The following is a 12,997-nucleotide window of genomic DNA, read 5'->3' on the forward strand; positions in this document are numbered from 1 at the left end:
CGGGGGCATGTACCATCCTATGGAGACAGCTCTTGTTTGTATCTTTTTTGCATATTTAATTTTTTAGCTAATGATTGGCTCTGTTAGTACTGTTAACCTAATAATTTTGGAAATTTAATTGAGAGACTGTTGTCTGTCAGCATTTCAGTTTATCTCTATTGACCACCTTTCTTTTCCATGATGAACTTATAGTCTTGTTCTTGCAGAATGACATTGGTTAAAGAAAAGTTTAGAATGCATATAAACACTAAAATTTATAGAAACTTTACGTTTGTTTTGGATGCCTGTTTTTACAAAGACTTTAGTGTTACTTTTGAAATAACTGCTTTTTTTCTGGATTTCATAGTCCTGTATATTTTACATGATATATTCCAGTATTTACCGCCGGTTGATGGTCGTGCAGGTTGCGGGTATGTTGGTTTACGGAATGGTGGTGCCACCTGCTATATGAACTCGGTGATACAACAGCTGTACATGGTACCTGGGATACCTGATGCTGTACTCAGTACTGATGATGAGGATATTGATGAAGATAGGTAATTGCTAGTGAACCAGGTCTTGTACTTACAGGCAGATAGGTAATTGCTAGTGAACCAGGTCTTGTACTTACAGGCAGATAGGTAATTGCTAGTGAACCAGGTCTTGTACTTACAGGCAGATAGGTAATTGCTAGTGAACCAGGTCTTGTACTTACAGGCAGATAGGTTAAAACTAGTGAACCAGGTCTTGTACTTACAGGCAGATAAGTAAAAACTAGTGAACCAGGTCTTGTACTTACAGGCAGATAGGTAATAACTTGTGAACCAGGTCTTGTACTTACAGGCAGATAAGTAAAAACTAGTGAACCAGGTATTGTACTTACAGGCAGATAGGTAAAAACTAGTGAACCAGGTCTTGTACTTACAGGCAGATAAGTAAAAACTAGTGAACCAGGTCTTGTACTTACAGGCAGATAGGTAATAACTTGTGAACCAGGTCTTGTACTTACAGGCAGATAAGTAAAAACTAGTGAACCAGGTCTTGTACTTACAGGCAGATAGGTAATTGCTAGTGAACCAGGTCTTGTACTTACAGCAGATAAGTAAAAGCTAGTGAACCAGGTCTTGTATACTTAACAGTGCGGGATAAGTAAAAACAAGTGAACCAGGTCTTGTACTTACAGGCAGATAAGTAAAAACTAGTGAACCAGGTCTTGTACTTACAGGCAGATAAGTAAAAACTAGTGAACCAGGTCTTGTACCTACAGGTAGATAGGTAATAACTTGTGAACCAGGTCTTGTACCTACAGGCAGATAAGTAAAAGCTAGTGAACCAGGTCTTGTACTTACAGGCAGATAGGTAATAACTTGTGAACCAGGTCTTGTACTTACAGGCAGATAAGTAAAAACTAGTGAATCAGGTCTTGTACTTACAGGCAGATAGGTAATTGCTAGTGAACCAGGTCTTGTACTTACAGGCAGATAGGTTAAAGCTAGTGTACCAGGTCTTGTACTTACAGGCAGATAGGTAAAAACTAGTGAACCAGGTCTTGTACTTACAGGCAGATAAGTAAAAACTAGTGAACCAGGTCTTGTACTTACAGGCAGATAGGTAATAACTTGTGAACCAGGTTTTGTACTTACAGGCAGATAAGTAAAAACTAGTGAACCAGGTCTTGAACTTACAGGCAGATAAGTAAAAACTAGTGAACCAGGTCTTGTACTTACAGGCAGATAAGTAAAACTAGTGAACCAGGTCTTGTACTTACAGGTAGATAGGTAATAACTTGTGAACCAGGTCTTGTACTTACAGGCAGATAAGTAAAAGCTAGTGAACCAGGTCTTGTACTTACAGGCAGATAGGTAATTGCTAGTGAACCAGGTCTTGTACTTACAGGCAGATAGGTAAAAACTAGTGAACCAGGTGTTATACATACAAGCATATTGGTAATAACTAGTGAACCAAGTCTTGCTCATATAGACAGATAGTTAATGATAAGTGAACTGGGTCCTGTACTTACAGGCAGATTGGTAATAACTAGTGAACCAGGTCAGGCTCATATAGACAGATAGTTAATGATTAGTGAACCAGTCCTGTAGTTACAGGCAGATTGGTGATAACTAGTGAACAAGTAATCACACTTACAGACAGATAGGTAATAACTAGTGAACCAGGACCAGCACTTATAGGCAGAGTGATAATATCTAGTAAACTAGGACTTGCACTTAGATAGATAGATAGATAGGTAATAACTAGTTAACCAAATATTGCCTTTAGAGAGACAGAGTTGTTATTATGTCACAGCTATCGTTTCTGTGATTAGATGTAGATCTGTACTTGTATTATTACATTTTTAGTGTAATTTAGTGAAGGCATGTCAGGTTAATTATACAACCATTTGTTTTATTGAGGGGTTAGATGAGAAAACATGTATTGTGTTAACACAGTTGCAGTTATAGTTTGACTCGTAATTACAAAGCAATATTGCCATGTCAATGAAGGTATGCCACATCACTTGACCAAAGTATATTTTGGGTAGTAGATAGCTCTGTAGGCAAGTCTTGTATTACATATTCCCAGGCTGCCATCTATATATACACCAGATCTACTTTGAAGCCATGGAAACACTACATCATTCGTTGGTAATAGATATGCCATCCCACCATATGTATTTGTTTAAGTAATTATTTGCTATTCAATCCTGTAGAGGTTGATGTATTTCAATAAAAAAAAATACAGTCACAAAATAATTGTTGATCAAACATAATCGATTTGAAAAACATATTGATCTAAAACCAATATTTCTTTAGGAAAACAGGAAGCAAAGAATGGTACATTTAAAGTTGACTGTATGTGAACATGTGTTTATTACAGTGTTTACTACCAGATACAGCAGGTGTTCGGCAACCTGATGGACAGTCGGTTACAGTATCATGAACCAGAGAAGTTCTGGAAGGTGTTTAAGCTGTGGGGAGATCCGGTTAACATCAGAGAACAACAGGATGCCTTTGATTTCTTCCAAGCTCTTATAGATCAGATAGATGAACAACTCAAGGTAAACTTACTACTTTTTCAAATATCTTACAGGGTAAAGGTTTAATGATGGATTGAACTAGGGATTGGTCAAGAGTTTTGAGTGACTAAATAGTATGCATTGATGTTACAGGTTGTGTTCCAATACCTATTGCCAATAGTTGCTTTAAATTATTAATGTTTTCAAAAGCATATTGTCACTCTAAAATAGATGAGAATATTTTAAATACAAGAAAAGATGCAATTTCTTAAACGTATATGTACAAGTATGTGTAGTTAATCCCTATACATATGAATGTCTGCTAAATATATGTATACCTGTACAAGTGTGAGATTGCAACGTCAATATAGTTTTTTTTAAAGTAACTCAATCTATGATTGTGCAGGAAATTCTTTATGGTATTAGTTCTCAAGTGTCAAATTTATGAGTAAGAAAGAGAAATGAAATATGTTCACAGTGCTGATAGTAATAGTGCAATAGTAGAGTATAAGCTTCAGTAATCACCTCTACTTGTGGGGTAAGAGGTCTTCAGTTGAGGTGACTGAAAGAAAATCATTTGCACATTTTATGGATGAATTTTTGAACAAGCAGTGTTTAAATATTCAGTCACCTTAAAAATGTTTGGCTAACACTATTATACGCCCGTTTGAAAAACGGGACGTATTATGGGAACGCCCCTGGCGGGCGGGCGGGCGGGTTGGCGGGCGGGCGGCAGGCGGGCGAGCGGGCGGCGTCCACAGACCTTGTCCGGAGCATATCTTCTACATGCATGAAGGGATTTTGATGAAACTTGGCACAGTTGTTCACCATCATGAGACGGAGTGTCATGCGCAAGAACCAGGTCCCTAGGTCTAAGGTCAAGGTCACACTTGGAGGTCAAAGGTCAAATTCAAGAATGACTTTGTCCGGAGCATATCTTCTTCATGCATAGAGGGATTTTGATGAAAGTTGGCACAATTGTTCATCATCATGAGACTGAGTGTCATGCGCAAGAACCAGGTCCCTAGGTCTAAGGTCAAGGTCACACTTAGAGGTCAAAGGATACAAGAATGAAAACTTTGTCCGGAGCATTTCTTCTTCATGCATAGAGGGATTTTGATATAACTTGGCACAAATGTTCACCACCATGAGGCGGAGTGTCATGCGCAAGAACCAGGTCTCTAGGTCTAAGGTCAAGGTCACACTTAGAGGTCAAAGGATACAAGAATGAAACCTTGTCCGGAGCATTTCTTCTTCATGCATAGAGGGATTTTGATATAACTTGGCACAAATGTTCACCACCACAAGACGTAGTGTCATGCGCAAGAACCAGGTCCCTAGGTCTAAGGTCAAGGTCACACTTAGAGGCCAAAGGTCAGATACAAGAATGACTTTGTCCGAAGCATTTCTTCTTCATGCATGGAGGGATTTTGATGTAACTTGACACAATTATACACCATCATGAGACGAAGTGTCATGCGCAGTTCCCTTCTTTAGAATTACTTCCCTTTGTTGTTACTATAAATAGCTTATATTGTAACTTTTTCATTACTAGTCGTAGGGAAAAATCGAGACCACTTTTCTGTAGTACAACATGCATGCTACATCCAATTTTGAGGTGTATTTTGACCAGTCTCTACCTGGTAAAGATTTTTGTGTGGACTAACAATTTTTTTTTTGATTTTTTTTTTTTTTTTTTTTTTTTTTTTAAGATTAACTTCCCTTAGTTGTTACTATAAATAACTTATATTGTAACTTTTTTATAATTGACCGTAGGGAAAAACCAAGACCACTTTTCTGTGGTACAACATAGATGTTACTTTCCAATTTTAGGTGTATTTTAAGGTATCTCTACCTGGTAAGGAGTTTTTTTGTGGACTTAGAAAAACAAAACACTTAGTTATTACTAAACAACCACAAAATTAAAATTCCATTTGCAAATACAGGTGCTAGAGTAAAGAAATTTGCTGTGACGGGCGTATATTGTGACATTCTTGCACTCTTGTTTCATCTTTATTTCAGTGTTTCAGGTATAAATAGTTGTGTTTTCTTATTGGACAAAATTACTATGTAGAGTGGGCAGACCAATGCTCGGCGTAAAAACTACATATTTTAAATCTAAAAACTGATTTTACATTAATTTACCGTACTTTTTTATCGTCAGTTTGTAGAACAATCTTTGAGTATTCAACCATATTGTTTACATATTTCTAGTCACACCGTGACGTAATAGGCGGGAGCTAAAAATAGTACCAGTAAAACCGGTGCGGTTCATGGGGAAGTATACCAACGCTCGGCGTACGGCATATTAATCTGCAGGTTGTAATTTTGAACTATATATGTATTAAAGTGAAGTATAAGACATATTTAACACAAGACATAGGTTGTATTGATTAAGTGATTTTTTTAAGTACATAAACATGTACGTAAATTACCCCTCTCTCTATTCTGCATCTATAAATTGAATAAACACATTTTATACAACAATGATCCTAAGGAATTCATTTGAAGATAATTTATCACAATTCTGTGAGTCTAACTTCAAGAAATCAATACATTATGATATTTGATGATTTATTTCCATTATTTTTGGAAATCTTTTCAAAAGTGTCATTAGTCCACATAGTATATCAATTACTTCGACAGCATAAGCTACAGAAAAGTGCAGTACAATGGATCTGTATAAAATGCCATGATAAGGGTTTATAGTTTATTTAAGTATAAAGAAATAAAATAATTAAAAAGAAAAATGCTTTTTTTCTCCATAATTCGGCCTGCAGGCTACTTTTTTAATACCTGTTTTACCAGAAAATCTGTTTTAATGAGAGTAGAACACAAACTGAATGCTTTTAGCTTGCATCGTCGCTCTACTTGCACCACGTGACCATAACCGGAAATGAACGCACTTCAGCTGGATAAAATTACGCGTGATGTAAACAAACGAAAAGGGATCTAAGAGCTGATATTTAAATATATATTAAGAAATTCCCAGAGAAACGTGATATACGCGAGCATTGGTATGCGCCGAGCATTGGTCTGCCCACTCTAACAATGTCTTTTAAGTCGGGAACAAGCATAATTAGTTGTAAACTTTGGATATAATGAAACCTTGGGAATTTCATCATATTCAAACTGAGACCTTTCAGCACGATAGGTCTAGTTGCATGCCCTGTATCCAAGTAACACTTGTACAATGTATGTATCTTGCAGAAAACTGGCAAAGAAGAAATATTCAAGAAAAAATTTCAGGGGATTTTCACTGATCAAAAAATCTGCAAAGATTGTCCTCACAGGTATTGACAGTAATCCTTCAGTTTTCTTTCCTTGAATCTTTTAAGATGCTATATGATGATTATAAGACTTAATTTGGGTACCTGTATATGAAGGTACATTCTCTTTGATCAATTTTAAAATAGTTTCTGGAAACAGATTCTGGTTGTGAGACTCCTGTTCAAAATGATTTGTTTACCCTGGGACCATGAATTTATCAGATGTTACTGTAATTAAACACAAATGGTAGCATATCTGACCTTAATTCTGTTTCCAAAGGCCTCAGTTCTCACCTGGATTTCTTTTGGATTCATTAAATTTTCTTTAAAAAAAAAACACTGTCAGAGCTACAGCTACAAAATTCAATGTTTGTGTTATGTATTGAGCAGGTATGAGCGAGAAGAGACATTCACAGCATTGAACCTGACTGTAAAGAATGCCACGTTACAGGATTCCCTCGACCAGTTTGTCAAGGGAGAACTCTTAGAGGGAGATAATGCATACTACTGTGAGAAATGTGGTGAAAAGGTTAGACATAGTCTGGTGTTAAGAATATAAAACAATGATGAAATTTGTAGCCTTTTATAAGTGTTACACATTTTTGCCTTATATTAATACATTAATAATGGTAGTAAATACACTTGTAGCATGGAAGTGTTACCTTTTCTCATCGAAATAGTTCCATTAGTTTGTAAAATTAAAAATTAAATTTCAGTTTTAATACTTAAGGACAGAAGTAATAATGAAATAGTAGCACCTTTTTCCATACGAAGCAAAAGTCCAGAAGATAAGGTTACGGCCACTCAGCTGACATATTGCAGGGAAAGCTAATCTCTCAAATCAGCCTTTACCTTTCATCGTGATCAAGCTTAAATGATTTAGTACATATACAGATATACAGTGTTTCAGTGTTTTGGTTTGCAGTATGTTTAATCTTGTTTCAGAGAAATACAATAAAGCGTATGCATATCAAATCATTACCACCAACACTATGTATTCACCTTAAGAGATTCGGATATGACTGGGAAGCAAATAGAGCTCTCAAGTTTGATGATTATTTTAAGGTATAGTATCAGGTTTGGTTCTTTTTAGCTCACCTGAGCCAAAGGCTCATGGTGATCTTTTGTGACCGCTCAATGTCCGTCGTCAGTTTTCCGTTGTGCGTCCGTCAACATTTAATAAAAAAATCTTCTTGAAAACCACTTGGCAGAATTACACCAAACTTCACAGGAATGACCCTTGGGTGCCCCCTTTCAAAATTATTCAAAGAATTGAATTCCATGCAGAACTCTGGTTACCATGGCATCCAAAAGGATAAACTTTAAAAATCTTCTTGTCCAAAACCACAGGTCATAGGGCTTTTATATTTGGTATGTAGCATCATCTAGTGGTCCTCTACCATGATTATTCAAATTATTCCCCTAGGGTCAAATATGGCCCCGCCCTTGGGGTCACATGGGTTACATATACTTACATAGGGAAAACTTTGGAAATCTTGTCCGAAACCACAAGGCATAGAGCCTCAATAATTGGCATGTGATATCGTCCAATAATCTTCTATAAGGATTGTTCAAATTATGCCCCTGGGGTGAAAAGAGGCACCGCCCCAGTGGTCCCAAGTTTTACATAGATTTATATAGGAAAAATCTTAAAAAATCTTCTTGTCCGAAACCATAAGATCTAGGCCTTTGATATTTGGTATGTAAGCATTGCCTTGAGGTCCTCTACCAAAATTGTTTAAATTATGCCCCTGTGTTGAAAAGAGACCACGCCCCGGGGGTCCCAAGTTTTACATAGACTTATATAGGAAAATATTTTTAAAATCTTGTCTGAAACTGCAAGGCTTAAGCTTTTGATATTTGGTATGTTGCATTGCCTAGTGGTCCTCTACCAAGATTGTTCAAATTATGCCCCAGGGCCTCTTTTTTACCCCAGGGGCATAATTTGCAATTTCAGACAAGATTTTAAAAATATTTTCCATCATGAGACGGAGTGTCATGCGCAAGAACCAGGTCCCTAGGTCTAAGGTCAAGGTCACACTTAGAGGTCACAGGTCAAATTCAAGAATTACTTTGTCTGAGCATATCTTCTTCATGCATGGAGGGATTTTAATTTAACTTGGCACAATTGTTCACCATCATGAGACTGAGTGTCATGCGCAAGATCCAGGTCCCTAGGGCTAAGGTCAAGGTCACACTTAGAGGTCAAAGGATACTAGAATGAAAACTTTGTCCGGAGCATTTCTTCTTCATGCATGGAGGGAATGTGATGTAACTTGCTTCATGAGACGGAGTGTCATGCGCAGGTCCCTTCTTAAGAATTACTTCCCTTTGTTTTACTATAAATAGTTTATATTGTAACTTTTTCATTACTAGTGGTAGGGAAAATTCGAGACCACTTTTCTGCAGTACAACATGCATGTTACATCCAATTTTGAGGCATATTTTGACCTGTCTCTACCTGGTTAGGATTTTTATGTGGACTTGGAATTTTTATTTTATTTTTTTTTTTTGTTTGTTTAAGATTAACTTCCTTAGTTGTTACTATAAATAACTTATATTGTTACTTTTTTATAATTGACCGTAGGGAAAAACCAAAACCACTTTTCTGCGGTACAACATAGATGTTACTTTCAAGTTTTAGGTGTATTCTAAAAGGTATCTCTACCTGGTAAGGAGTTTTTTTTGTGGATATAGAAAAACAAAAGAATTACAATAATTACACAACCACAGAATTAAAATTCCATTTGCAGATACAGGTGCTAGTGTAAAGAAATTTGCTATGACGGGCGTATATTGTAACATTCTGGCACTCTTATTCACTTGTAGCATTGTGTTGTGGTCATCTCCATATTTGTTAAACTCCTCCCTCTGGGGTCAAAATTGGCCCTACTCTGGGGTTCACTTGTTTTACGTAGACTTCAGTAAGGAAAAACTTTTAAGTCTTGTCTGAAACCTTAAGGCCCTGGGCTTAGATATTGTTGGATTGTGTATTGGTCCTCTTTCAAGTTTGTTCATATTGTGCCTTTGCCTGCACAGTCTTTAAAGAAAAACTTAAATAAACCTCGAGCCCTGGAGTTTAGGTATTTGGCAGGTAACATTGTGTAGTGATACGCTACCAAGTGTATTCAAATCATGCCTCTGGAGTTTAAATTTAATAATAATGTCTCTTTGGTATAAATTTATGAAATGGAACAGCAAGACCTAAGACTTAGATATTTGGTGTGTATCATTGTGGTCCTCAACCAAGGTTGTTTAGATCATGCCCCTGTGGTCAAAATTTACCTCTTTTATAAGAGTAACTTGTTTTACATGGTCTCTCATTAGGAAAACTTTGATAATGCATATATGATCATATGTTGCATATTATTACACAATGGAGTGTGTAAGATCATTAACATTTGCCTTTGATGTGTAATGTGTTGAAATCACCAATTTAGCTACCAATTTTATAATAGCTATATAAAAAGCAGTATGTCAGGGATCATCCTAGATCAAAATTTTAGGGAGAAGTCCCTCCGCAGAATTTAGGGAGAAGTTGAGGAATTTAAGGAGAAGAATCGGCATAGCGTTAGTTCTGCCTATATATATCAACTTTCTATGGTCTAGCTGTAACTTATAAACGTAATTATTTAGGTAGGAAATTGAATTTTTGCAGAAAATGCATTTTCATGCAATTTTAATATTTGACGTTCTAACCTTTAGGTTTATATGTGGACTTGTAATTTTTATTTTCATTTTATTCTTGTTGTTAAGATTAATTCTTAGTTGTTACTATAAATACTTGATATTGTTTTTCTTTATAATTCGACCGTAGGATAAAACCAACCATTTTCTGCGTCAACTAGATGTTACTTTAAGATTTAGTGTATTCTAAAGTTATTTACCTTAGAGTTTTTTTTTGGTTAAAACAAGAATACAATAATTACCACAACCACAGAATAAAATTCCTATGGTAAGGCATGCTTTGTAAAGAAATTTGCTATGACGGCATGTAACATTCTGCACTCTTATCACTTGTAAGCATTGTGTTGTGTCATCTCCATACCGAGCAATCTCCTCTGGGTCAAAATTGCCCTAATCTGGGGTTCATTGTTTTACGTAGACTTCGTAAGAAAAATCTTTAAGTTGTCTAAACCTAAGGCCCGGTAGATATGTGGATTGATTGGTTCTCTCTTCAAGTTTGTCATATGGCCTTTGCTCACTCTTTAAGAACTTAAATAAACCTCGAGCCCTGATTTGAGTATTTGCAGTAACATTGTGTAGTGATACGCTTACAATTTATTGAAATCATGCCACTGGAGTTAATTATATAATGCTCCTATTGGATAAAGTTTAGAATGGAACAGCAAGACCTAAACTTAGATTTGGTGGTATCAATTGTGGTCCTCAACCAGTGTTAGATCATGCACCTGTGCAAATACGTCTTTATAAAGTACTGTTTACATGTACTCATGGAAAACTTGATAACATAATGATCTTGTTGCATTATTATCCAATGGAGGTGTAACATAACATTTGCCTTGATGTGTAAGTGGTTGATCACCAATTTAAGCTACATATTTATAATCGCATGTAGAAATCCCTGAGTATGTACGCTTTGGAGTCAGGTGAGCGATGTAGGGCCATCATGGTGCTCTTGCAGTAGGTGAAAAATGTTTTAGATATATGGACAAAGTTGGAATGATATCTTATTTGCTGACGATGCTGTCGTATGTTGAGCTGATTAACAATTTTTAAATTAGTTGATGGCAATGTAATCATTGATTCATTTTTACTAAATAAATAATCTATGTTACAGTTTCCATGGATACTAGACATGGAACCATATACAGCAGAAGGAATGGCACGGAGAGATGCCGAGTCTAATAAAGAAACTGAAGAACCGGAGCAGCAAGTGATGGATTCTCGGTCCGGTGAGACTCCACCAATGGAGATATCCATCAGTGTTACTCCAGAAAACAAACAGATCAACTACGAGTTAGTGGGTGTTGTTGTACACAGTGGACAGGCTAATGCTGGACATTATTATTCGTTTATAAAGGAGAGACGGTATATTGTCGATTTTAGTAGGATTTATAATTACTTTTAGTTAGTTTAAATAAAATTAGTCAGTACCTTTATCTTGCCCATTTAGCTCAGTAATGAGAGCTCAAAACCTCTAACGGTAGTGAGCTAGTTAACCTTATAGTACAGTAAAATGGTGAAAAAATACTTCAGAAAATGGGAAAAGCATGAAACTTGGTACATAACTACTTTAGGGCAAAATACTAAAAATGAGCATGAGACCCACTCCGAAAAATCCAATATGGCCGAAAAATCCAAGATGGCCGCCATATATTATATATTTTCAAAAATACATAATATTATATATAAAATTTCTATTGACACTTACAGTCATCAGTATTATAAGCTAAAACCACCTGCCTGAATAAATCCAAACATATTATATTAACAAAAATACAGCTCTTCCAACAAAAATGAAAAAAGTTGTCTCCCTTGGATAAAATGTGCTATTAAGCAGAAGAAAAGTCATAATGCATTTATATGAATCAAAATTAAGTATATAATGGTAACTGGCATATCAAGAATGTTTATAATGGCAACAGTCCTGTACAGAACTTTACAACAATTGTAAATTAATTAATTATAAATACATTCGAACTTCGGTAACTGGAACCCATCAGGACTGACTAAATTTATTCGAATTATCGGTAGTATGAGTGATCGAAAAATATATTATAAAGGAATTTGTTTGGGACCTGACGATAGATTAATTGAAGAATGGTGTTCGAATTATCAGAGTTTGAGCAAACGAAGTTTTAGTCTGTAATGTGTATTAGTGAATAAATGACATGTGTTTCACTTTGTCATTAGTTTTCGTGACTCAGAATTTGTAAGTGTTGCTGTATTCATTTCAATTTATTTACACTAAGAGAACTAATGACACTTAATAAAACTATATAATTCATTAATTATGTTAGTGTGATAGACCATGTGAACATCCTTGGCCTGTCAGATCATCATGATTTCTTTGGGAAAAAGTCATTGCCGGTTGATCAGCGTAATCAGATTTACATTTGCATGTCCCTGTAATATTCTGTTTTTGTCAAATTGTAGCACATTGTGCCATAACAATGGTTTTATAGTTTAATGTCATAAGCATAATGTACAGTCACTAATGCCCTGATCACTCTCAGGCAAAGACCATGAAGATCATACTGCTTCCTGAAAATTTTGACGCGGTGGGGACGGGGATCAAACTCGAAAAATGTGCAGTTCTAAAGTTCATACTGCGCGCTTTTAACATCCTTGCCAGGTTCTCAAGGCGTCTAACACGTTCACACTAATTTTCTTACCACGCTCTTCTTCACGTCCAGTGTGTTCTTACTACATTCTTAGTACAATCAGTCAGATTGCACCTCTCGCTTACCATGCTTTAACCATATGCTTATCACCTTTTCACTGTATTCGTCGGCTACTTATAAATACTACGCCATGCGCCTCTTTTTTTCCATTCCTTCTGCAAGCTATATTAACATAATTGTGTCCGCATCTACACTCAACAACCATAAATTACAATAAACGACGACCCCCCCCCCCCCCCCCCCCCCCACCCACCCCCCCCAACGCCCCAATGAAGAAAAAAGAGCAGTCTTATAGAGAGACTGCGGTGGAATAAGCAAAAGCAGTGTGAAGGATATACGGAGGTCCAAAAGTCCACTACAAGCTGCCA

The 12,997-nt window shown here is 36.3% G+C and overlaps 1 protein-coding gene across 1 annotated transcript in view; it reads left to right on the plus strand.

Moving 5' to 3' along the window:
- Nucleotides 1-12,997, plus strand: part of LOC123525239 (ubiquitin carboxyl-terminal hydrolase 24-like) — a 90,365-nt gene that overhangs the window by 41,921 nt on the left and 35,447 nt on the right. The window contains exons 37-42 of the mRNA XM_053538030.1: nt 376-536; nt 2,854-3,034; nt 6,203-6,285; nt 6,652-6,790; nt 7,207-7,326; nt 11,063-11,313. Of these exons, the coding sequence (XP_053394005.1) occupies nt 376-536; nt 2,854-3,034; nt 6,203-6,285; nt 6,652-6,790; nt 7,207-7,326; nt 11,063-11,313 (935 nt within the window). The remainder of the gene's footprint in view (nt 1-375; nt 537-2,853; nt 3,035-6,202; nt 6,286-6,651; nt 6,791-7,206; nt 7,327-11,062; nt 11,314-12,997) is intronic.

Source organism: Mercenaria mercenaria, chromosome 3, assembly GCF_021730395.1.
Source record: "Mercenaria mercenaria strain notata chromosome 3, MADL_Memer_1, whole genome shotgun sequence".
Lineage (NCBI taxonomy): Eukaryota > Metazoa > Mollusca > Bivalvia > Venerida > Veneridae > Mercenaria > Mercenaria mercenaria.